Below are 27,974 nucleotides of genomic sequence, written 5' to 3'. Positions count from 1 at the left end.
GCACATGACAATACTCACAATCAAGTTCTAGATGCATCTAGTTCAGAACCATAAATTAAAGATAAAATACTATTATGCACTGTTCAAAATTCAAAATAATCTCAACCTGAAATGTCCCTGTTGCCTCTACACTTCTTTTTGATTTTGAAGATTTAACAGTCACTAATGTGTAAAACCATGAGTCACGTTAATCCCCTGACTACAGTGAGGCATAAGCCCAACTAAACAGCAAAAATTTATATTCAGCCTGTTTCTTCAGCAGGGTTGTCTGTTCTGCGCACGTATACACAAGCCCTACACATAAATACAGAATATTCCAGGTATTTCCATGAGACGCTTAGAAACAGCACGTCTGATTGTCTGGGAACAAACTCTGAGACGCTGAGTCACACTATTAGGCTTACGTGTTGGCAATTAGCTTTGCTGCTTTTCAAAACCCCATTTATGATCTTGTAAAGACTAAAGAGTGCAGTAGAAACAGACAGCAACCCAACTAATTACACACTTGTGAACTGATGATGGTACGCAGCCTGAAAGCTTCTTCCTGAAGTACTGAACATAGAATTCAGATTACCCAACGCTTCACTGAACACTCAAAACATGGGTTTTTTTTTTCTTTAATTTCGACAAGCAGCTCTTTCAGTATAACATATGTTGTCAAAAGGCCTGAACAATCATTTTACTGTATTATTCTATTAATAGTTGGCTACATTACATCTAAATACAACAATTCCTCCTTTTTAGATTTAAATAGCTAAATTATACAATGTCATTATCACAATGGAACGGTTTATGCTGGTGACAAATACCGTACGTTATGATTTTGACTGGGGGGGCAGTCGCAAAGCCTCGGGTGTTTTTTATGTGCCTGAATCTGAATCCCCCCTCCCCCCGCCCCTTGGGTTAAAAAGCAGCTGAGAAAAATATGAGCTTTTTAAAGATGAAGGATCCACAAAGACATATTTATCCCCCTTTTAAGAGTATCACAGCCATATTGATTAACATTGACTCTCTTCCCCAGTAATAAGTCAAAGCCATTTCCCTGTGGACCATTTCGCCATACGACAGACCTAGAGAGAAAAGTGTCTGAAGGAGAATCCTGAATGACCTCTGACCTCCGCCAGGGGCGCACCATTCTTCAGGCTGACATGTCGCGCAAATGCAGGCTCTCCACACTGCTGGAGCCCCCCTGTGCCCTGAGCTCCTCCACATTCAATAAGCTCTATATTCTGAACGGGTGGCAGTCGGGAGCGTCTCTTCACCTCTATCTTCCATGAACTCCATCAATCTTTATCCATCTCTGTGTTTTCAGCCATACCTTCCATAGTCTCAGTCATATCTTTGCTCATGAAAAAACACTGATTTATTGGATACGTTGTACTAATACGATTAATAATGATTATAACTGAGGTGACGTGAGACTAGTGAACATTAAATCGCTCAGGATGTGTTCATGACCACCCAATTTCGATTTATTCTATTCCAAGGTCAGAATGTACCATCCTCCGTTCTGTTTCTCTTTATGTTAACCCAGTCCTGATAAAAGCCTTTGCCTCGGGGTCTGGGATGCAGGAACCACACGGACGTCATCACACAGGCTTCTCCTTCTGGGGAAATCTCCCCGACGTTACTTGTCTTCCTGTTCTCTGTCTGGAGCAAGGCAAACAATTTTACCCCGGCATTTGACGAAAGCGGACTGTCCCCACAGTAACAGGCGTGACAGGATACACCCGGAGACGATCCGGCTCCGCACTCACGGAGACACCGGCAGTCCATGCTTCCCATCGTTCTGCTAATGAGGCTCCTTCGCTGCCGGTCTAAATGCCTGTCAAGCAGCAGTGGAGCAGGTCAGACCAGGGAGAGGAGCTCTTCCTTTGGCGTCAGGCATCCTCAAATCAATACATCAAAGTGTCACGCACAGCCTGAACTTGGCATCGATGGGGAGTCCTGCAATGGGCGTTCATCACTAGCTGTTACGCCGTGTACGATAACAATGCTAACGTTTCCCTTTTTACACTGGATGCTGTATTTTTTTGTGGCATTTTCCACGTTGTGCGGAGCGAGCAAACCAAATCGAACAAAGAGACATGTGCTAACCATGACTGGGAAAACTCTTTCGTTGAATTTTAAGCATAAACTGTCATGCTTGATTACTAAAATTGAAATAAAACGTTCTGCCATTTTATTCTGAGAGTTGGGGAACCTTGGTCAAGCATGGCAGAGAATTGTTGGTGATGCAGTTAGTGGCCTGTCACAACACTAGCAGTATCGGTGTGTGGGCAATTAGACGACAATCACGGCACTGCTGATAGTCGTGTTTGCGTGCAGCAAATGCTCACTGGAAAGCTGCTTTTAGTGGCCTTCAGATGTGGTTACTGGGCAGTCATAGTGATGCTATTAGCAACATCCTGGCACAGTTAGTCGGACAGTCATATTACATTACTGCCACTAGGGGCATTCAGACACTGCTAATGAACATAATGCTGTCATTAACGTTGTTCAGATGCAGTTAGCCGCAAGTCGTTGCATGGCCATTAGCAGCTTTAAGACACAGTAAACAGTCATTAGAGGCATTCAGACAGTTAGCGAACACAGCGCTGTCATTAACGGTGTTCAGATGCAGTTAGTGCCCAGTCGTGCCGTAATTAAAGGTGTTCAGACAGTTAACGAACACAGCGTTGTCATTAACGGTGTTCAGATGCAGTTAGTGCCCAGTCGTGCCGTCATTAAAGGTGTTCAGACACAGTTAACGAACATAGTACTGTCATTAATGGTGTTCATATGCAGCTGGCTGCCATTTATAATGAATGTAAATAAAATTTGGAGCATTCAGACACAGTTATTTGACACAGTGTTGTCATCAGCAGTGTCAGTGGTAGCATCATTAAGGGCATTCAGACACAGTTAAACACAGTGCTGACATTAGTGGTGTTCAAACGCAATTAGCAGCCAAGAGTGGCATGGCCATTAGCAGATTTCAGACACAGTTAATGGATATAGTGTTGTGATTAGAAGTGTTTAAATGAGGCTGCATATTAGTGGCATTCCGGCACAGTTGGTGGGCAGTCATTGTACTGCCTTTAGCTGACTCAGAGGGAGTTAGGAGGCAGCCTTAGCCATATTGCTAATGGCATTGACACAGTTAGTGGGGGGCAATAATGCTCTTTATAGCTACGCTCCGGCGCAATATGTAGGCAGTCACCACTGTACGTGCCGTTATCAGCACCCAGACTTTAGCAAGCACTCCTGGCTGACGGAAGGCCCAGGCCTGTGCCTTGTCTGTGCTATACTGCTAAACTGCTAAACGAGCTGCATTCGGGTTCTGATTTCGCGAGGTCTCAATTAAATGTGAGTGACGCGTCAGGCCCAGCTGCATGCCGGCGCCGTTGCGGAGCCCGAGAGGAGGCACCGGTCTCCCGGGCCCCAGTGGTCTTGACCTAGTTAAGGCTGGCAGGCTCTGACGGATGGCCGGCACCCAGACCAGCTGACAGGCTTTATTGAGACAATAAATGAGCGGCCCAAGAAGCGGTGGAGGGCATTATTTATATATTTATAGTAATACTCCGCTAAGCTTCCCGCATGCCGGTGCTGACGGTGCCGGGCTTTTGGGTTCAGGAAGGCGCTGCTGCAGGTGAATGCAATCGTTCTTCAGAAACGCCGAGTTTAAGAACACTGCCGTCTGCCGGATCATCCTTCCAGAAGCTGGCAGAGGGTTTGACGTCGGGCGCTTTCTGCCTGTCTGCCTTTTGAGTACGCCATCATGTGCGATCGATATGCCGTTCTTTTTTGCGTTTTAAAGCCACGCGCTAGTTGTCGAAGTTTAAACGGTCAGTTTGAATGGTGCCATGTTTCCTCTCCTGCTTTGAAAACGAAATATTTGCAAAAAGCCAGTTTCTTAACTGTTGACCTCGACTGACAACTTTTAACACAGAGGAGCCCGATCAAGCTCAGTTCTTTTAGCCAGGTGTCTTCAAGTCAATTTTGAGTGCCGGCAACCATATAAATAGCACCTCGAGACGTCCGTATCAAGCACAAAAACGCCAACAGAACCTCAGAAGTAGGGGGAGGGGCTCATGGCACACCTCATCACACACCTTTCAGCACGCCGACTGATTCTGACAGTCAGCCGTGGGCGGTCCTAGAGCTCCCAGGGCCAGCCGCTAACGGGCTAACAGAAGGTCGGCGCACGCGGGCAGCTGTGGCGCTGAGCCTGATATTTTAAAGAATCAATACTGCCGTTTACAGAAATGTCCCCCCAGGGGCTGGCCGGCGCTAAACAGAGACTGCGCCATCATGGACCCGAGTCGATAGGGCTGACGCCGTGAATTTGGCATCAGTCGTGTTTCAGGACATTTCGGGTGACATTTTAACAAGGGCTAAATATCAGCGGGGGGGTGGGGTGGGGAGGGGGGAGATTAGCTGTGATCCATCTGCAACACGGAAAGACACCAAATATTAACTGGAGCTTAAGAAGCTTACAGTAGCTCCCACTGAGTGAAATGGCTCAGTCTGAGTGTGACTTGCATTTCAGATGAACGGTACAGGTGACGAGGAGTGGCTTACAAACAGATGTGGCCCTGCCCCCCCCCCATGTGGTTCCATCAAAAACCTTCCCTCCAGCGGTCCATCATGGACGACCGCAGATCTAGTCCTCCAGCTGGTGAACAGCGGATCGATACTCCATTTATCACCGGTGGATATGGCGGCAGGTTTGAGGCCCATTGAATCTGCAGAGCTTCTATCATGGCCAAAAAGACGGAATAACTCTCCCTCTTGTTCCCCCAGCTGAGCTTCCGAGTGTGTTTCACACCTGATCACATGTTTAAATGGACAGCGGTCTTTCTTGGCGGTCGCACCTCCACTACATGCATCAGCATCATCCAGGGAGAAACTCAAAGACATCTTGTAATCAGAACAGCGTCTTGTAGACGATACTGGTATTAAACATCTCCCTGCACTCAGAAAGGCGTCTCGTAGACGACACTGGCTTTAATCATCTCCCTGCAGTCAGAACGGCGTCTCGTAGACGACACTGGTATTAAACATCTCCCTGCAATCATAACGGCGTCTCGTAGACGACACTGGCATGAAACATCTCCCTGCACTCAGAAAGGCGTCTCGTAGACGACACTGGTATTAAACATCTCCCTGCACCCAGAAAGGTGTCTCATAGACGATACTGGTATTAAACATCTCCCTGCAATCAGAAAAGCATCTCGTAGATGACACTGGCATTAAACATCTACCTGCACTTAGAAACGCGTCTTGTAGATGACACTGGTACTAAACATCTCCCTGCACTCAGAAAGGCGTCTCGTAGACGACACTGGCTTTAATCATCTCCCTGCAGTCAGAACGGCGTCTCGTAGACGACACTGGTATTAAACATCTCCCTGCACCCAGAAAGGTGTCTCATAGACGATACTGGTATTAAACATCTCCCTGCAATCAGAAAAGCATCTCGTAGATGACACTGGCATTAAACATCTACCTGCACTTAGAAACGCGTCTTGTAGATGACACTGGTACTAAACATCTCCCTGCACTCAGAAAGGTGTCTCGTAGACGACACTGGCAAGAAACATCTCCCTGCACTCAGAAAGGCGTCTCGTAGACGACACTGGTATTAAACATCTCCCTGCACTCAGAAAGGTGTCTCATAGACGATACTGGTATTAAACATCTCCCTGCAATCAGAAAGGAGTCTCGTAGACGATACTGGTATTAAACATTTCCCTGCAATCATAACGACGTCTCGTAGACGACACTGGTATTAAACATCTCCCTGCAATCAGAAAAGCATCTCGTAGATGACACTGGCATTAAACATCTACCTGCACTTAGAAACGCGTCTTGTAGATGACACTGGTACTAAACATCTCCCTGCACTCAGAAAGGCGTCTCGTAGACGACACTGGCATTAAACATCTCCCTGCAGTCAGAACGGCGTCTCGTAGACGACACTGGTATTAAACATCTCCCTGCAATCATAACGGCGTCTCGTAGACGACACTGGCAAGAAACATCTCCCTGCACTCAGAAAGGCGTCTCGTAGACGACACTGGTATTAAACATCTCCCTGCACTCAGAAAGGTGTCTCATAGACGATACTGGCATTAAACATCTACCTGCACTTAGAAACGCGTCTTGTAGATGACACTGGTTCTAAACATCTCCCTGCAGTCAGAAAGGCGTCACATAGACGACACTGGTATTAAACATCTCCCTGCACTCAGAAAGGCGTCTCGTAGACGACACTGGTATTAAACATCTCCCTGCAATCAGAACGGCATCTCGTAGACGACACTGGCTTTAATCATCTCCCTGCAATCAGAACGGCATCTCGTAGATGACACTGGCTTTAATCATCTCCCTGCAATCAGAAAGGCGTCTCATAGACGACACTGGCAAGAAACATCTCCCTAGACTCAGAAAGGTGTCTCGTAGACGACACTGGCATTAATCATCTACCTGCAGTCAGAAAGGCGTCTCATAGACGACACTGGTATTAAACATCTCCCTGCAATCAGAACGGCGTCTCGTAGACGACACTGGCTTTAATCATCTCCCTGCAATCAGAAAGGCGTCTCATAGACGACACTGGCATTAAACATCTCCCTGCACTCAGAAAAGCATCTCGTAGATGACACTGGCATTAAACATCTCCCTGCACTTAGAAAGGCATCTCGTAGATGACACTGTTATTAAACATCTCCCTGAACTCAGAAAGGAGTCTCATAGACGACACTGGTTTTAACATCTCTGAAATACTACATATACTGTACATGGCAAAAAATGTCCCCGCAAAACAACAAAATCATCAGTGACACAAAAGGTCTGTTTCAGGGAAGCTGTGTAGCACCATCTTACATTTAAACTGGTAAATATCTGCTTAATTCATACAAATAAACCAGTTTAACATTCTGTAATGTGGGAGACCAGCCACAGGACGCCATGAGCGAAAGCTTTAGGTTCACAGTTCATGCTACACTCACCAGTGCGTCACGACCCGTCAAGCCAGAGTCTGTGCTGCGTCTGTGGCTATAAAAAGACGCACCCAACCTTGGTAACCTACACGGCGTAGAGTAAAAATGCCTCAGTGTGTGGAAAAGGGTTTCATCATACAGGCCGGCCGTGTTGTGAAATGCTCCTTCAGGCTAAACCCTCCATCCTCTTTATTTAGCCTTCATGTGTGACGTAATCGTGGCTCTCGGCGGTGTGCAGTACTGAGCCTGTGGAGAGTCATTCAGCTTCACACACGCACATACACGCATACGCAGACAAACACACACAGAAACACAGAGACACACATACACACATGCATGCACACAAACAGATACACACACAGTCTGTTGGTCATGGCACTTGGCCTAAGGTGTCTGTGTGTTGTTTATAGCGCTTTTCTGGGCTCAGGTGCCTGTCTGTCGGTCTTGGCGCTTTGCTGGGCTCAGGTGCCTGTCTGTCGGTCATGCTGTTGGCGCCGCAGTTAAGGCTCTGACAGACTCCTGAAGAGGGGGTGCTGCTGTACATACACACTTAAGCTGTAGGTACCCAACTTGTACCTAGAAACACAGGCGTGACAAAGCAGGCGAAGGAGCACCCTCACGTCTGCTAAACAGCGCGAGGAGAGGATAGGGAGCTAAACTGCCTCTCTCAGCCTTACTGCCCCTCCGGCATGGACAAGCTGCTCATTAATATTATTTTAGCTCTGTGCAAATGTGCCATTAATATTAATGACAGGTGTAATGACAGTGACAGGCCTCCCGCCTCCCTCATGTAGCTGGAATATTCTCGCTGTCGATTTGATGGGGAGTCACTGTGCCAGAATTTTCTGCAGCCCCCTCTCCTGCAAGTGAGGATTATAGTGGCCAGAGCTGATGAAGTCTGATCGGCAGGCCTGACTGGACAGGGAACAGGTTGAGGTCCTGGGACCCCCCCCTGCCGCCACTGCCGTAGTCATCATCTGGCCAATGGCAGCAGAGGCGCTAAAGAGGCGTTCACATGACTCGTGGCCGATCTGCACCATTAGGCCACCAGCGGGGGGGCCACTGTCACCCCCCAAAGCCGCTCTTGTCCACCGCTCAAGACGTCCTACTGCGAGAGAGGAGGGAGAGGAGGGTGGGCAGTCTCATTAGCGACGGGTGGGTAGGGGGCACTGTATGCCTCAGCGACGCAGAGCCCAAGAGCCAAAAGAGCAGTGACTGGGCCGGATCTCTCCGGAATGATGGCAGGGACGCGCACCGAATGACAATAACGTGCAAAGATACGATATGTAACACGGCAACTCATGATGGGCTCCACTGTACAGGCGGCGCTTGTCATATTTTAATTAGGGCTATTAAAACCATGACATGGTCTTTTTTCATGCTTGCACAGTTGAATCACAGTTTCAGGGATCACATGACTCAGCCCTCCATTCTGCTGTGAGGGGTACGCACACATCCGCTGCCTTCCTATACGAGAAAGACATCACGTATGTCTGATAACACGCTATTGGTGCCCATGATGAGACCGCGGCCAGTGTTTGGTGGGATGTCGCCTGCATGCATTTCTGCCCCTTCTGGGTGTCACTGTGTTTGACGTTTGGCTAAATAACCTGCCGTCTCACCGATGTCACACTCAGCTAAGCACAGCGACACACGCTGTCTGGAAAATGTCTGGATCCATTAAAGGAAAAAAAACCCTTCTCTCTGCAAGGATATAGCAGGGCTCCAAAAACATGATCCGTTTCACAGCCGGGATATGAGAGCAACGAAAACAGGATCCATTTCCTAGCAAGGATATCCCCCATATCCATCCAAAACTGGGACCCATTATCAGCACGGAAATGTAAGCATTACGAAACTGGGACCCGTTTCCAGTATGGGTGGGGGAGCATTCCAAAAATAGGATCCATTTCCTAGAACAGATATGGGAGTATTCAAAATTGGGATCCATTTCCAGTATGGATCTGGGAGCATTCCAAAAACAGGATCCATTTCCCATTTTATGTTTCAGAGCATCCCAAAAATAGGACCTACTTCCCAGCATGGCCCCCACCATCACTTTGAGTTGCTATGATATGTTACAGGGAAGTATGATGGCTTCACGCACCATTACGGCCATGCTAGACCTTGTGGCCACCCTCCTCAGTGAACCTACTAATAAACAAGCAAACTGCTCAGCATTTCCTGGAAGCGCCTCAGCTCCCTGCGTTTCAGACTCTTCACAATATTTTTAAACATGCAAATGTTAAAAGGCAGTGCAGCTGAAAACACTCCATGTGCAGACTCTTTCATTTACTGTGGAGTTATGCTCTGCTGTGGCCTCACCTGTTACCAGGATAATTTAATCAGAGAAGCGAGCTTTCAGCAGGACTTTAAATAGAGCTCTGTTTGTGAAGCAAGGAGATGCAGTTTGTTTATAAAAATTAAATAGGGTCCATCCATCCATCCATTTTCCAAACCGCTTATCCTACTGGGTCGCGGGGGGTCCGGAGCCTATCCCGGAAGCAATGGACATGAGGCAGGGAACAACCCAGGATGGGGGGCCAGCCCATCGCAGGACACACTCACACACCATTCACACACACATGCACTCCTACGGCCAATTTAGCAAGTCCAATTAGCCTCAGCATGTTTTTGGACTGTGGGGGGAAACTGGAGTACCCGGAGGAAACCCCACGATGACATGGGGAGAACATGCAAACTCCACACACATGTGACCCAGGCGGAGACTCGAACCCGAGTCCCAGAAGTGTGAGGCAACAGTGCTAACCACTGCACCACCATGCCACCCTAAATAGGATCATTTACCATTTTGTTTCAAAAATAAAACTAATATGTAGGAAGCCCAGAACTCTCAGTCTCCATGTCCCCGACACCCTGTCCTCACATACCTGGCACCCTGTCCTCACATACCTGGCACCCTGTCCTCACATACCTGGCACCCTGTCTCCACATACCTGGCACCCTGTCCTCACATACCTGGCACCCTGTCCCCACATGCCTGGCACCCTGTCCTCACATACCTGGCACCCTGTCCCCACATACCTGGTACCCTGTCCTCACATGCCTGGCACCCTGTCCTCACATACCTGGCACCCTGTCCTCACATACCTGGCACCCTGTCCCCACATACCTGGTACCCTGTCCTCACATGCCTGGCACCCTGTCCTCACATGCCTGGCACCCTGTCCTCACATGCCTGGTACCCTGTCCTCACATACCTGGCACCCTGTCCCCACATACCTGGCACCCTGTCCCCACATACCTGGTACTCTGTCCTCACATACCTGGCACCCTGTCCTCACATGCCTGGCACCCTGTCCTCACATACCTGGCACCCTGTCCCCACATGCCTGGTACCCTGTCCCCACATACCTGGCACCCTGTCCCCACATGCCTGGCACCCTGTCCTCACATACCTGGCACCCTGTCCCCACATGCCTGGTACCCTGTCCCCACATACCTGGCACCCTGTCCCCACATGCCTGGTACCCTGTCCCCACATACCTGGCACCCTGTCCCCACATGCCTGGTACCCTGTCCCCACATACCTGGCACCCTGTCCTCACATACCTGGCACCCTGTCCCCACATACCTGGTACCCTGTCCCCACATACCTGGCACTCTGTCCTCACATACCTGGCACCCTGTCCTCACATACCTGGCACCCTGTCCCCACATGCCTGGTACCCTGTCCCCACATACCTGGCACCCTGTCCCCACATGCCTGGCACCCTGTCCTCACATACCTGGCACCCTGTCCCCACATACCTGGTACCCTGTCCCCACATACCTGGCACTCTGTCCTCACATACCTGGCACCCTGTCCTCACATGCCTGGTACCCTGTCCCCACATCCATGACACCCAGTCCCCAACACCCTGTCTCCACCTCCCCAAAACCCTGTCCCCACATACGTGACACCCTGTCCCCATGTCCCCAACATCCTACTTCCATGTCCCTGAATCCCTGTCCCCAATATCCTGTCTCCATGTCCCTGACTCTCAGTTCCTATGTCCCCTACATCTTGTTCCCACGTATCCGATACCCTGTCCCCATGTCCCCAACATCTGGTCCCCATGTCGCCAAGTCCCTGACACCCTGTCCCCATGTCTCTGACCTCACATCCCCGACACCCTGTCCCCACATCCTTGACACCTTCTCCCCACATCCCCGACACCTTCTCCCAACATCATCATATCCGTGACACCCAAGCCCTTCTGTCTGAACGAAATTGTTAATGCTTGTGCTCATTATCCGTTATCTGTCTTGAAGCATGAAACGTTTTGCCGTGCTGCAGGGTCAGCGTGGGAGTATGGATTTTCCGCTGGCTGACCGTGGAGGACGTGCTAGATGCTGATGGGGTACTGGCAAACCGTGCTCTGGGCCCCATATCCTGACACGATCTGATCGACATCATTACCACTCCGCTCCTCGGCGATCAGAAACGTTTGACGTGCTGATGGTCACGTTATATGGAAGGGCTCGGGCATCGTTCACCACGGTATAAGTGGAGCACCAGCATGTACGCTCTGCTCCTAATGGCAGCCATTGAAACCCTGGATAAAGACATCAAAATGAATCGACCAAATGGACGTTACACGATCGATGGGGAACGCGGAGCTACGCTAACATGTGTGGGACACTGGGGGTCCTCAGCATACAACAGCAGCCCGAATTCTCCCTTAAAGGGAAATGAATCTCTCATGGCTGCAGTTGATCGGGGACATTATAAAGGCATAACAGTAAATAAGGAGATGCGCAGGGAGCCGTTCCTGGGCATTGATGGTGGGGGGGGGGGGGGGGGGGGGGGGGGGCGGTGAGGGAGGTAAAGGTAAGCAGTTGTTTTTTTCTCTCCTGCCTCACTGAGAGAGAAAGATAAATATGTAGATTACGTAAAAATACATAACTATCTGCTCACTTACATATACCCTCATATACACACACCAGTCGACACTGAGGGGTAAGAAGCCCCCCTCCCTGACATGAGGCTTTTGGTTGACACATCTGTAGACAGACAGCCAATCTGTATTCCTGGCTGCTCGCTTAATAATGTGAATAGTTAATGGATTTGATGGGGATGGGATTAGCCCCGTTACCGCACGCAACCTCCTGGCAGGCGGCCGCAGATGGTGGGCGGGGGGGCTTGTGTGGGGGTAATATTACCCAGAGCTGCGAGGCCAGGGGATTAGAAATGACTGAAATCTCATTTGTAAATTTTTCCCCTTGGCAGGACTAAGCCATGCCCCGCACCCCCACTCGCCCCCATGCACTCCGCATTTATCTCCACCTCAGACGTGGCCGCTGCCGTCCATTGCGAGCCAAACCCAGGTCGTGCTGGATACTCTGGGCCAACAAAAAGAACCCAATAACAACAGTGAGAGCGTCAGTGTGAACCATGTTCAGGAACCACGGCAATGAGCGGAGGGGCGGAGACTGCGGACGCCTCAGCTCTCAGGACTGGGGCTTGGCTCTTACCTTCCACGCACGCTGGCCGGGCTCTCGTGGTGCCGGCAATCTGTCCCTTCCGGCATGCGCACCTCGCTGTCTGCCGTGCGATGGTCCTCCGTGGTTGGCTGCTGTCCCGGTCCAGAGTGACGATCTCGCACGTCCCTGCTGCCAGCTGACCTGAGGGCACACAGACGGCGGTGGGACGTGACATCACAGGAGGGGGGGGAGGCAGGCAGGGGGCAGGCACGCAGCATGCTGAAAGAGGCCCCCTCCATGGGAGAAAACCAGGATCGATAAGAATGGAGAGCTTCTAGGAGTTTTAATCCTCTTCCTGTGACACCATGGCTCTCGGCATTAAGACGGCCAGTGGGAACAGACAGGACCACTCGCCAGGACGGGCTCCGCTGCAGCATTGGCGTCCTGCTAGTGCATCTAATTAACAAACGGCTGACCGTTTACACAGAGTCGGCACTCTTTGGGATATGAAGGGACGCCAAGGAGAGCGGGGAACACAGTTCAAGGAACAGCACACAATGCTCAGGTTACGTTTCAGGGACGTCACACATAGCCTGCACCCTGCATGGACAGGCCCCAGCATCCCAGCCCCCTCCCTGTAAAACAGAGAGGAGCTGAGCAATCCCACAATGCAATGCTCCATATATAACTGCACCATATATTACTGTTTACCCAGAATCTCCTGAATTCTGAGTGGATCCAAAAAGGTGCATCGATTTCATGTTGGAGTCTATGAGAAAGAGCCATGATCGCACACTGGACCACTCCACTGCATCACCTATTCAGTGAGTGGTGAAACTGCAGTCACGAGTAGCTGTGGCTTTCAAAACAAAAATGGACAAATATTCCATAAAAAGTATCCCAGGTCTCCGGCATGGATCCTGTAGGACAAGATGTTACGCCATTGGGGGCCACATGCAACTACGAGAAAAAAATTCCTGGGGTTCACCCAACCCTCTATCCCTGGCGCTCTTACCCATCTCTGTAGCTCCCATACCTCCACCACCCCCTCCCCCTTTTTTTCAGAAAATGACCTCTGTATCAAATTAAGTGCAAAAATTCCAAGCAAGTATCTAACGTAGCTTCAGGCTGGACTAGAAGCTGCCTTGAGGAGCAGGAGCCCGTGAGGCCACTGAGCATACAGCAAGATGAAGAGAGAGAAGGAGGAACAGAGGGAGGGAGAAAGAAAGTGAGGGAGAGAGAGAGAAGGATGCAAAAAGAAACATGCAAATGGCCAATCATTCAAGGCAGCACTTCTTTAAAGGAAAAGTATGGGGCCCAACTCTGGGCTTCCGAAGGCACACAATAATCGTGTGACGCCTCCCCCAAGGGAGCCAACACAACGTAACGGCCATGACATGCGGCAACGATGACTCAGGCCTTATAACAACATGGCTTTAATGAAAGGGGCGTCAGACACAAACAAATGGCGGAAGTTTTGGTGTCCAGGGGCAGCTTCTTCATTCTCGCCGCTGGCGCACTGCAGAATCCGCCTCCAGCACGGCAGAGCTGGCAGGCATCAGAGACACACCGAACCGAACGCCGCGCCTCAACACTGGAAATGGACTGAGGACCGTCAAGTTAAACTCATCCTTGCATCTCGCATTAAGCAAAATTAAAGGGGTCGTCGATATTAGCATCCTTCCATGAGACACGGATTGGGTTAAAACCAGAACCCGTTTTTGTGAGATGGACCAGCATGTCTTACAGCAACTTGTGTTAGCACCCCTGTGATGGAGACCATTCGCTCAACCACTCAGCTCACCAGAGCCTCACCTTCTCCTTCCCTATTTGGGTGATACCGGCATGACTGGAACATTCTTTCAGAAGATCTGGAATTATCCGCAGATGAGCATTTCTACACGTTTCTAGTGGACAGGTCATCTTCTCCTGAGTCAGAGCCATTTAAAACCAGGGAAATGCATTTAAAACCATGCTAACTTCCAGTCCACGTCCGGCCATGGGGCGCTGGCTGTTCCTTTTGAGGTGCGTACAGAAAGGTAGGAGTGATGAACATGCCGCAGATTATCTTAGCAACGCAAAGGATAGTGACGTAGATGGCTGCAGCTGCGGGAAGACCAGGTGCCTCGGCACGCTGTGCATTTCCCGGGATCTCATGTGCCTTACGGAAGCTTTACCCACATGAGTCACATGACCCCAAGTAATAAAAGAGTTATTGTTCTACATTACAGAAAATCCTTATTTAAAGCTTCCCTCCAATAAACAGAGACAAGCAGCAGGAATGAGAGGACGGGGGAGGACATTATTTGGGGTAGCAAGCCCAGAGGGAGGGATAAACAGGCTTTGGGTTTAGGAAATGAGTCGGGCCGGTTTAGTCTGAGGCTTACTGGAGATGTGGCATGGACCAGGAGACTAGAACTGGGAGAAAGGCCAGAGGCGGACAGGGTTGCCGAGGAGCCGTTTGCACGTCACTGTCACTAACTGGCAGGAACATCTGGCCAGCCGCGCCCCACCCAGAGGTTCATTAACGGGGAGTGCTCAACGCACATGTTCATGGTCATCAGCCTACAAAGACATTTCAGTCAAGCTGGTGCTAGTCCAGACTGTCCTCTCGTGTTCGGTGGATCGGCACGCTTGTGGGTACACACTGCACCCCCACCCCAGACATTCACTGCCAGAGGGGAAATGGCCATCACTGGCTTACTGCCTCAGAGCCGTGGGAGGGACCCCCCGCCGAAATCGGGAACGTGATCGGAACCACCCCCCTCCCCCACCCAGAGTCACTGAGTCATCACTCAGCTTGATAATGCAAAAACACGTCTGTCTGCTCACTGTCACAACAAATCCCGAGCATACAGACCTGCCAGCCTATGGAGGAGAAAACAATACGGAGATACATGTCCCCCTCGTACCTGCACACCGAGCAAGGGGGCACCAGTACCGCCTGGCCTGTGGGTAAAATGTTCCCCATATCGCCTCCATCGATGGGGACTTGTCCGCTCTTGGTGGATGCTCCCACGTGCTACCAGGCCTTCAGGTAAAACTTTACCAACATCGCCTCCTTCAGTGGGGAATCTCCTGCTGGTGGCGGATGCTCTCACATGCTTCCTGGCCTGTGGGAAAAACATCCCCGATGTTGCCTCCTTCGGTGGGGAATCTCTTGCTGTTGGCGTAACCTCTCACTTTCCACCTGGCCCACGGCTAAAGCCTTCTCCATGTTGCCTCCTTCGGTGGGGAATCGCCTGCTGTTGGTGGACGCTCTCACGTGCTTCCTGGCCTGTGGGAAAAACATCCCCGATGTTGCCTCCTTCGGTGGGGAATCTTCTGGTGTTGACGGACGCTCTCACTTGCCACTTGGCCCACGGCTAAAACCTCCCGATGTCGCCTCCTTTGGTAGGGACTTGCCCGCTATTGGCAGACCCTATCACATGCTTCCAGGCCTGTGGGTAAAGCGTCCCGATGTTGCCTACTTTGGTAGGAACTCACCCACTATTGGTGGACACTCCCATGCACCGTGGGTCCTCTGTACGCTGACTGCTTGAAACCACCGTGGCCTGAGAGGGTATTCGTCGGAGCTGCAATTCCGGAGCTTGCTTCCCCCGGCTTTCATCAGCAGCAGTATAACTAACATCTACAGAGCTGATTTAACCCCCCTTTTCTCTGAACGTTTAACATTATTGCAGTATTCAATCTAGAGCAGTGTAATCACGACGTGTTATGGAATTACACCGATATATCGGCTCATCATATCGTGAATGAAATGTGGATGCTCCAGGCTGGTTGCCGCCTCCACCAGACCCTCTCCCGGGGAGACAATTTCAACCGTGTCTCCAAGAGAGCGCTGTTTTGGGTGACGGGGCTACGCCCTGTTTATCATGCACCCACAATTCCCAGAATGCACCACTCTGCCCATAGGCCGGACATGGGCTTTGAAAGCCAGCTGCCTTCTCCTGACGGAGGGTAGTTAACCTCCACCCTTGCCTACTCATGTGTGAGGATGGTCACTGCTAGATGCTCACCCAGGGGGGTTTGTGGGGGGGCGGGGGGGGGGGGAGTCCATGAGGCCATTCATGGGGGTGTCATCAGCATGCAGGCAGCACGCCCACCCAGATCACAGTGACTGAATGCAGTGCCCCCCCCCCCCCCGCCCTGCCTTCATCTCAGCTCCGCAATAGAGAGCCCCGCACCTCCCCTTCCGTAAAACTGCCCCACCTCCAAAACTTTTCGCTCTAAGCTTAATTCTGGACCCATCCGGGAGGCAGACAGTGGGGTGGCGTGGGGGGGCAGGACACTGAGAGGAGGAAACAAAACATGTCACACTTAATGGCTGGTTACAATTTTAACATCGAGCCATGTGACTCTTCCTCCCCATCAGCGCGTTCCCAACATGAAGGGCTCTCCATTTCAGTCATGTCACACAAGACAGGAAAAAACACAGAGCTGTGCATCGGCTTCTTTATCAGAGCGCACCGAGCGCAGCAAGTCTAAAATAAACCCTTAATGCTTCCCCGAAAGAGACACACAAAGCAGTGGCCAGTAACAAGGATTCTAACCACATTTTACAGACGCAGATTTAACGAAATGACGGGCAGCGTATCAGACACGAACAAACAGACGGGTGGCGAGGTTTGGGATCCGTCCTCCCTGCTGACGTGGCTCAGAGCCTGGCTCCAGTGAAGAGAATTCCATAATCGCTTTATTTATATTTTCTTTCATCTGGTAATCTTGAGGTGGGAGACATGGACGGATTTTCAAAAGACAAGCCTTTACGAACGTCGCCTGCATGGGGAATGTGGTCACTACTCAGGAGCTTGATCTAAAAACAATATAAACTGGTGAATCTTGAATGGAGCAGAGACAACAAACGTGAGGGCCTTTACAAGTCACTTCTGGGGAGCCCTCGAGGTGAGCCTCCGGAAGGCCACTCACCATGAATGCAGGTGGACATGGTGGATGCGGTCAAGAGAACTTTATATGGGACTGAGGATGGGTATTTATTCTAAAGGGGGATTAGAGATGTATTGGTGGCCCCTTGTCATCATTATCACATTTCAGAAGACACAAGATCTCAGAAGGATTAATAAGTGGTTTGTCATAAGCATACTGAAATGGTAAGCTTGTCTGTTGAAGCAGGTCATTCATGTGATGCTCTGTCCCCTAGCTGTATCCCAGTTGGCCCCACAAATACCGTAACATGCTACAAACCTCCACAGCCATCTTCACAACCCATCTGCTGACAGAGGCCTTTCACCCTGAAGCAGCAGCCTGCTTAGCATGGTTTCCCTGCAGTTAAATAAATTCATCTGACAGGCTGAAGGACATGGACATGCCCTCCAGGGTGTACCCCTGCAGTGTGCCCTGAGCAGGCCCTCCCTCCCCACGACCCTGTACCAGAAAAGCCATTTGAAAACAGACAGCAGGATGGACGGATCAAGAATAAGTGAAAGCCTGCTTTACAGATCCCAGACTAAGCTGTATTGAGGTCTATAAACACCAGTCCTTTTACAGATCCCAGACCGAGCTGCGTTGAGGTCTATAAACACCAGTCCTGTTATGGATCCCAGACGGAGCCAAACTAAGGTCTATAAAGACCAGCCCTGTTATGGATCCCAGACCAACCCCCACTGAGGTCTATAAACACCAGCCATTGTTATGGGTCTGAGACCGACCCCCTTTGAGGTCTATAAAGACCAGCCCTGTTACGATCCCAGATGACTCCTGCTGAGGTGTATAAGCACCAGTCCTGTTACAGATCCCAAACCAAGCACCTTTGAGGTCTTGAAATGTAGTCCTGTTACGGATCCCGGGCCAACTCCCTTTGAGGTTTATAAACACTAGTCCTGTTACGGATCCCAGACTGACCCCTGTTGTAGTCTATAAACACCAGGCCTGTTACATATCCCAGATCAACCCCCATTGAGGTCTATAAACACCCGCCCTGTTACAGATCCCAGACTGAGCTCCGCTGCCGTCTATATGCACCAGTCCTATTACGGATCCCAGACTGACCCCCTTTGAGGTCTATAAACACTCCTTCATAGGCTGCTTGATGTTCAAGGTGGAGCTCTAATGGCTCCGCCCACCAACACCTTTGTTTACACTTTGCTGCAATTTGCACAAACCTCTGGCTGCAGCAGCACTAATACATGCTTTTTCTACACACGCCATTCTGCCAGCCCCAGCCCCCCCATCTTGTCTCCACCTCCTCCTTGTCCTCTCTCACTCTCCCTCTCTCATTCTTTCATCAAATTCCTCCAGTGCTGCAGAAATCACACAAGCCTGGTCTGGACATTCAACAGTAGAAGATCCTGTCTGACCATTTTCTAGATAAATGAGTCATTACTGAAATATCTTTGGTAATTACTGGCTCTCTGAGCCAGTATCCCTGTGGCCTGCAGGGGGTGACACATGTGGTTCGACTACAACCTCCACCCCTGCTTGCCTATCTTCATTCAACAGCCCGGCAGGTATCCGCTTCGCCATGGCAACGGTCTCTGTGATGCTTGCACGCCCACCGTGGCTGCTGTCCCCCTCTGATTACACCATTCTCAGGTAGTGGACTCAGCGTTGTCAAAAAAACTGCCCTGTGTCTAATGCAAACCTACACGTCCCCAGCAATTCCATTTGTCATATGACCACATCATACATACTGTTGTCTGTACAGATTCTACTTGGCAAAATAAACCAAACACAAATTCTAATTTCAGTCTAGATGCCCCACAACCCTGTCCAGGACAAGCGGTTAGATGACAGATGAATAGGATAGATAGATGGATGGATGGATGGATGGTTTCAGATGTGTGTTTAATGTCATCGAGACAAGTAAATTTGTTCTTGAAATTTTGCTGCCTGAGGTGTCAAGAGAGGCTGTCCTGCAAGGAGCCGTTTCTGCTCACAGCACGTTCCTGTCACTGTGCCGCATCGCTGGAGCCCCTGAAGGGCATGCACACACACACACACATACACACACACACACACACACACATACACACAGACACACACACACACATACACACACACACACAGACGCGGGATTCAGGCCTACAGTCCTAGAGGTGCAAAACAACAAAGCATGAGCTTTTTAATCAATATTTCAAAAATGCACAAACACTTTTATTCCCCTGCAAGTACCTCATTCTTTCCGGTGCTGTAAGATGAAGGTAACATGCATTTGGTGAAGTACAGTAGCTCAATGTAGCCCCTCTGTGTGGCGAACACAGGGCTTTTAAAAGCTCAAAGTCACTCACTTTTTTGCAAGTTTTTACATTTATTTAGCAGTCGATTTTATCCAAAGCAACACATTACAGAAATCAGGGTCAGACCTTGTTCAGTGACCCACCTCACTGCAACCTTCTGATCACAGGTACAGCATCCTAACCTGCCGAGCCTGCTGAGCTTCGTCATCTCCACCCTCAGTCACCCCACCTCCACAAACACTCCTTCCACCTCCTCCTCAGTCACCCCACCTCCACAAACACACTCCTTCCACCTCCTCCTCAGTCACCCCACCTCCACAAACAGACTCCTTCTACCTCCTCCTCAGTCACCCCACCTCCACAAACACACTCCTTCCACCTCCTCCTCAGTTAAACCCGCCTCCACAAACACACTCCTTCCACCTCCTCCTCAGTTACCCCGCCTCCACAAACACACTCCTTCCACCTCCTCCTCAGTTACCCCGCCTCCACACACACTCCTCCGACCTCCTCCTGTCACCCCACCTCCACACACCCGTCCCACCTCCTCCTCAGTCACCCTGTCTCCTCACACACACTCCTCCCACCTCCTCCTCACTCACCCCACCTCCACAACATACCCCCACCTCCCCGGCTCTACCATCCCTCCCCAGTTAACTTTCATCCTCCTCCTACAGTGAACAGACTAAATGAAACATTTACAAGCATTATTTCTTATTGTGAATCTGATCTGAGTTCAGTGCATTAGCAGGACGGTTTTTTTCAGCAGGCTTGTGTCAGCTCCCCGGCAGTTATTAATCACACGCAAGTGGAGTGCTGTGCAGGTTTATTGAGTTAACAGTCACTGCTGCTAGTGAGGACCCTAAAAGAAGCTTCAGGTCATCCAGAACGTCCCGATCTCAGCTTCCTATTGGACGTTGGCTTGCAGGAGGGCCACGCCCCCTCCCGACCAACAACACGTGTCTGCGCCACTCTGATTATGTGATACCATACTATGCAGTCAGGCCGCATGACGCCTTCAGCAATTATCATTCTTAAAGAGAAAAAAAGATCTGAGTCTCCATGGCAACTCCTCCAACGTTGCCATCTGAAGCAGCCCCGTGGACAGTAACTGTACCCCACAGCTCTCAGCCGGTGTTAAAGCCAGTCCGTCCGTCCAGCTGGGCAGCCTTACAGCCACCGCTCTTTCTGAGCCAACGGCAAGACCCGCCGGGCAACTGGATCTGGGCGACTGCGCTCCCTGTTAACCACTATTGACAGTGACAGGCGTTACCTAGGGGTCTGCTGTTAATAATAATCATTTCATGAGCTGGCCGCTCCAAGCCAAAATGCAGCCCTTCATGTCTCCCTATCGATGCCTGAAGTCACATGGGGCAGAGGGCCATGCACGAGGTCGAGGGATAAAGGTCACCCGAGTCCTGCAATTTATTTTAGAACGTCATTGGAGGCGCACTCACTGAAATGGGGGTTAATTTACATGATCAGCAGGTGAGCAGGGAGGTCTTGATAATCATGCCGGTTTACAGTAACTGTGGTTTTAAGATTAAATAAGGAATTCATGGACATCCTGAATGGCCAAGTTTGATATGTCCCTCAGACAGCAAGGGATTGGCTTGTGCTCCATTTCTTTAGCCAATCACAGTCTTCATTGTATGACATCACCACATTTGTCCATTTTTCTCTCATCTTCAAACTCAAGGCTTCCAGCCATCCAGTTACCTGGCCTCGGGGGGTTCTGTGGCTCGGCAGGCCAAGCCTTTGCACTGGTGATCAGAGGGTTGCCAGTTCAAGCCTCACTATTGTTATGATTATCACCTTATAAATAAAGACGCGCCCTTACATTGCTCCCCACAGCCTTTGCACTTGTGATCAGAAGGTTGCCAGTTCAAGCCTCACTATTGTTATGATTATCACCTAATAAATAAAGACGCGCCCTTACATTGCTCCCCAAAGCCTTTGCACTTGTGATCAGAAGGTTGCCAGTTCAAGCCTCACTATTGTTATGATTATCACCTTATAAATAAAGACGCGCCCTTACATTGCTCCCCACAGCCTTTGCAGGTAAGCTTGTTCCTATGTATCTGTGACATGACCTTTAACAGAAGGCCTACACAATACAACAGGTACTTTAGACATCTGTGCACTTTGTCGCTTAACAGAAAACACTGGTTTTAATCAATGTGATGACATCATACGATGAAGACTGTGATTGGTTAAAGAAGTCAAACGCAAGCGCCTCCCTCGTTGACCCAGGGACATGTCGAACTCGGCAAAATCGGGACGCGCAGGAATTCACAGAGGATGGAGGAGCGCATGTTTATGCCATGACCTCGTCGATCTGTCAGGAGACACGCTGCTGCAGCGCTTTTCAGAGACTGACAGATGCGGGGGTGCGTCTTCCCCGCACCAGGTCGGAGGTCATCCCTCACTAATCCTGACAAGTAGAACGGAGGAGTGAATGCTGCAATTAGCGGCACATGTTTGCAAACATTACATAACATAAAACATGATCTTTTCTCTGATATTGACCCCCAGACTGAAGTAAAAACATACACAGATTAATTGACGTAGTTGACATCAATATTTTAAATTGATGCATCATTTTTCTTATTATTTCAATGAAATTACCATTATGATTCTAAAATGTTTCAGTTATAATTCACTATAACTGTTCACTATAACAAATGTTTCTGTTCTGCCTGTTACCTTAGAATCTCCATTGAATAACTGTTTGAGAAAATGTTTAGGCTAAAATCTGGGCTTATTCTACATGGATTGATGGTGCTAGTATGTGTTTGTGTGCATAGGGCTTGTTGGGACCAATGTTATTATCGTAAACTAAAACTGAAACGGAAATGAACGCTAAATAAAAGAAAACAAAAATGAAAACTATATTTACAAAAATAATAATTCAAATTATGGAATCTGCAAAATGTACTGCCACGCTACCAACATCTTTTTACCTTGTTTAATCACAGTACTCCCTCTTTTAAAAGATGTTGTGGATGCTGATTTGTCCCTTCCATCACGACTTAAGTGTTTATCGCTTGTGTCGCATGTGGGTGAATATAATGTCCGTATAATGCTGAAAAGCTGGCGTCCAATATCACATAAAATACAGTTTAATGTTGTCGAAATAAAATTAACTTGAATTAAACGGTATATTTGATTTTCTTGAGGAAAATTAATCGTTTACATTAATCGACCAATCGGTAAAATACTCTATAGATCAATCCATAGCAAAATAGTCGTTAGCGGCAGCCCTAATACACATGCACCCAGGAAAGAGAAAGACAACAAGTAAAACACACTGTGTTAGTCACGGAACAACCAACACACAGGAGGTTTAACTGGCAAAGGACTGACATGCATTTAAAAACCTATCAGAGCACTCCAAACACAGAAAAATCTAAGAAAGTTACACGCGCTCACTCCCTGGTATCCAAAACACAGAATTTTTTCTGTGATTGGATCATTTTATTCTCCAATGTGTTTAGCTGCGGAAATTCAAACAGCACAGAAATTAGATAAAACTGGGCCATGGATTATTAACCCACAAAATCTCATACTCATGCAAAACAGGACAGGTAAAAAACAACAAAAAGACTGCCCCTTGGGTTGAAACAGTTTTCAAAACACCAGAATAGTAATTCAAAACCGAGATCTGCTCTCCACCTTATAGCTAATCTGAAACAGGGACCCATTTTCTACCCTATAGTTAATCCAAAACAGAGACCTGCTCTCCACCCTATAGTACCTATATTCACCTTGTGGTGAATGCCCTTGAGTGCCTTGCATGGCAGCCTTCGCCACCAGTGTATGAATGTGTGTACGATTGGGTGAATGTGAGGCATGAATTGTAAAGCGCTTTGAGTACTCGGAGTAGAAAGGTGCTATATAAAAAGTCCATTTACCGTAGCTAAACCAGAATAGAGACCCATTCTCCATCCTATAGCAAATCCAAAACAGATACCTGTTCTCCGTCCTATATCTAATCCAAAATAAAGACCCACTCTCCACCCTATAGCTAATCCAAAATAGAGACCCACTCTCCACCCTATAGCTAATCCAAAATAGAGACACACTCTCCATCCTATAGCTAATCCAAAACAGATACCTGTTCTCCGTCCTATAGCTAATCCAAAATAGAGACTCACTCTCCACCCTATAGCTAATCCAAAATAGAGACCCACTCTCTGGCTTATAGCTAATGCAAAATAGAGACGTGTTCTCCACCCTATAGCTGCCCTGAAACAGACCATCTCTCCACCCTATTGCTAATCCAAAACAGAGACCTGTTCCCCACCCTATAGCTAATCCAAAACACAGGCTTGTCCTCCATCCTTATGCTCTTGATAATTAGAATATGCACGTTTTCATTTTGAAACATGGTTTTTCTCCACCCATTCCCTGGCTTTCCATCTCATGGGCCACTCAGCCGGGCGACCAACTCCAGTGGCAAGCCAAATCTGCTCATCACCGCGTGTAATGAAATTATAACACCATCGGGGGTGTGGGTTGGGGGTGATATTGCTCTCCACCTTCCCGGGGAGTGATGCGCGCTTCCCGGTCGCGTTCGGCCGTGATTAAATCATGGCCGGCATGCAATTTATTCAAAGATCGGGGAGTTAGAGAATGTGACAACTGCAGTTATGAGATGTTCATTAAATGTCATTTCTTTTAATTCGGTCTAAATTGAAAATAAGAACAACAATGTAAGAGTCCAAGACAAGGGGTCGCTGGGAATGACAATCGTCTTGTTTAACTTTGGGTCTCGGCAAAGAAATAATCATCTATTTGAAATTACTTTTGACGCAGGTTGGGGGCCGAAATGACAGCCTGGCGCCCCCCGGTGATGATCGTTATTATCTCCGCTGCCCAGCTCTGTGGCAACGTGCTGTATCCTGTAATGCACAGGAAGCCCCGATAAGATAAGTTTAAATAATCGGGATTTTTATGGAAATCAGCCCCTCTTCTCTGATAGCCCAGGATGGTTAACAGATGTTCCGCAGGACAGCACTTGACTCAGTGATACTGGATAAGTCTGATCTTAATGCACATGGATGAAACCGCAAATATGAAAGCTCATATGGAGACAGGGAGCCTGAATGCCCTTGAGTGTGTCTTGCAAATGCATCTGAGCATTATGGTCCTTTTGTAAATGGTTCCTAGTTAATGACCATAATGCAAGGAAATTGGTTATTAGTTCACATTTCCTCCTTTTTTAAACTGTCATGGCTGACATCTTGACATGAAAGCCGGAGCATCTCGCCGCTGAGGGACATGTCAGACAGGGATAGCTCTCAAATGCGGCACCCCCACCCCCACATACACACACACACACACACACACACACTATCAGACATACACCCCTCCATTTCTCAAGGGACTCCCTACTGACTCGCATTTTAATGTAATTAATGACTCCCTTTCCCATGAAAACAATTCTGCCTTCCGAGTTTTCTATTAAAAGAAGGTAAACCTTTGTGAAGACATTTTCTCAAAATCCATCCTTGTTTGAGGGCAGAGGGCTTCCTCGCTGTCCCACCCCTGGTCTGAAGATGACCCACCCTACACACATCCCACTGTGACCTGGAACGAGACCGCACCCAATAACCGAGAGCTCCTCTGCTAAGCTAACATAACTCTTTCCATACACACTTGACATGGCTCTTCTATGAACCTTGAACAAGAAGCTCAACACCAGCTCACATGTGGGAGATGAACCGTCCTAAAGACAGGGTACATATGCGAGACCGCTCGCCTCAATGCAAACCTTCACAAGGTTAAAATATCACACCACAACATCGCAGCACCTTGTCAACCTATCAGCAGACACAGTTTAATCATTTTCGACAATGTCCAAACTCATAAATCTTATGGCCAGGAAGCGATGCGGATCGTTTTACCGTACTCACTCTGTCCTTGACGCAAGGCAGTAACCTCGGCTATGGCAGTTCGACACCAAAGGAATGCATGGTGCGCAGGTGTTTATGCATGGCCGAGCTGGGGGGGGGGGGGGGGGGGATGCTAATGTTTAAAGCTTCTTTAGCCCCAAGTGCAGCTCCACGATAAAACTGCCAGCACTGTGGGTCAGTAATGCACTTCAGTGGTGACGCATAATTACTACAGGCGTCATGGTCCACGCTCATCGGCTGAAATCACGCCATTAGCACGCTGCCGACGTTAACACCCTCCATTACAGTGCCTCTTTGTGATTATTACGAATGGTGCTGATCATGAGGGAAGAGTTGTACCCCTCCTCCAGCTCTGAAGACTGCTTTTTGCCTTTGGGCCAGATTTTTATCTAAGGCCTCCATGGATTCCATAGATCCCCCCCCTCTAAAATCAAACAAATCAGAGTGTTTTGTAAATGGTGATCTCAAAGCACACTTCACTCATCATGTCACTGACTTACTCGGGGTGCTGTAACACTGGAGAGATGGATTTTAGGGTATCTATGGGGATGTTATTAACTGGTTAAAATAAGTGACTGATGCGCCCCTCAAACCTCAGGTGGCTGTGACTCACCGAAGGAATAATATCATCAAAGAAGCTATTTACAGGTAAGATAAAAATATAAGAGAATCTCAGTCCGTGGCCGTCAAGAACTGCATTTGGCCAGTCACGCATTCCTTCGTGGTTATGAATAAAAGCAAATCAAACCCGATGAAAAAATACGTCGATTATACATAGGGACTTAACTGAATCTTAACTGAAAATCTGTATAACCTACCGATCTATTAAAAAACGACACCACAAATACACAAAGCTGATTCACTGGCAAGTAAAACACCACTTAAGCATGATTTCACCAGCGCGAACAGCGCAGCCGAAGCAAACAGTGGCGACGCTTCATCCTCCGATCCATGAAAACGGGGCGAGACGAGGGGGTTCCATGCCCCCAAACCCGGCACGTACAGACGTGTGCAGAGGCGATGAGTGAGAAAAATCAAATCAAAAGCTACAATCTAGAGAAAGGAGAGGGCGATCACGTATATGCATCTATAGGTTCATACGCGTTATTTATATGTGATCTGGTTCATTGACAGTGCGAGTAGCACTGGTGACATTTAAAGCAACACTTATCATCATGTTGCGAGATATATAAAATGATTCTGGTGAAGTTGGGTCTCTCTCTCTCTTTCTCTCTCTCCCGGAACCCTTTTTCCTTTTTCCGCCCCACAAGGTGGGTTCCGGGTATTGAGGGCTCTTGCTTTGGCCACAGGTTGACCCGGAGCCGCAGACAAAGCAGTGAGTGTGCAGGCGGGGGTCTCTTTCAATGAGGCCCCTCACTGGTCCGGGAACAAGCGGCGATTGTTCATCTCCGCAAGCCGGCTCGACTGCATCGAGCAGCGGCGGCATTACAGAGACATGCGTGCGGGAAAAAACCAAACCGGGTGTCAGAAAAAGCATCGCATTTTAAACTTATTTAAGTTCGAAAATAAAAACGCATCGAGGTTAAACGAAACCCATATATTTGTAATCACGTGGAAAAAAATACTTTCACTATTGTAGTTACAAAATAACCATACACACTAATCTGAGACAGATCGCAGCTCATTCAGTTTTTGTTGATATGGTTTTGTAAGATTACATAATCTTGGTTTTTGTTGTATTACATCGGGAAATTTTACTGAAAACGACACCATACAGCACTGCTCTTATAACGTTACTTTATGCCACAGTTATTGAATTTACCCTATTTATAGCGCGACTGTGCAATACACAGATTATTAAAGAAATTACCCGGATTAATACTTGTAAGTGATCATATTAAATTCAAAAATATATCAATAAAATTAAATTATCTTTAGAAGCTTTGAAATTCATTATCCATGTTAATTATTTTTACTGGGAGATCTATACGGGTCTGTTAAGTGCGCGTGTGTGAAGTCCGCTTCAATTTACCCAGCGCCAGGAATATACCTCAGAAACGCGGATAAAAAGAGGAAAATAATTACAGTTTGACCCTGACACTGGCCCGCAGCAAGACTCTAGTGCCATCTATTGAAAACCCACACAATATATCAGCACTTTCTGCCGCAAATTTATCGCTTTTTAAACTTCAAAACGTAACATTATATCAGCTGCGATTTAGTCCGGCTGCCGCGGGCGAAACGCAAATGACTGAAACGTTTGCTGTACCCGGGCGATTAAGTGTAACCTGTTGAGATTAATACATCGCCTTCGAGGCAGTGCTCCAGCCACTGGGGTAGGCATTACACAGTTTTCACATTCCGTAAGTATTTCGTTGACATTTCAGTCTAAAAAAGTGGTCTGGGAATAATGGTTGGGGCAGGCGTGTGTTCATTATACACTGCGCAAAAGACGCATGCAATGGCGATGCAACGGGGCGACATAT

At 48.6% G+C, this 27,974-nt stretch overlaps 1 protein-coding gene across 11 annotated transcripts in view; it reads right to left on the bottom strand.

Annotated features, from left to right (window-relative positions):
* Window positions 1–27,974, bottom strand: part of LOC125739164 (chemokine-like protein TAFA-5) — a 65,991-nt gene that overhangs the window by 13,316 nt on the left and 24,701 nt on the right. For all 11 annotated transcript variants that reach the window (XR_007397077.1, XR_007397078.1, XR_007397080.1 and 8 more), the window contains exon 2: window positions 12,465–12,614. Coding sequence is in view for 6 of the 11 variants with exons in the window: in XM_049008986.1 (XP_048864943.1) it covers window positions 12,465–12,614 (150 nt within the window). In the remaining 5 variants the exon portion in view is untranslated. The remainder of the gene's footprint in view (window positions 1–12,464; window positions 12,615–27,974) is intronic.

This window comes from Brienomyrus brachyistius, chromosome 3, assembly GCF_023856365.1.
Source record: "Brienomyrus brachyistius isolate T26 chromosome 3, BBRACH_0.4, whole genome shotgun sequence".
In the NCBI taxonomy this organism is placed as follows: Eukaryota; Metazoa; Chordata; class Actinopteri; order Osteoglossiformes; family Mormyridae; genus Brienomyrus; species Brienomyrus brachyistius.
Note: the sequence above shows the minus strand (reverse complement) of the source record. Positions and strands in the feature narration are given on the sequence as shown.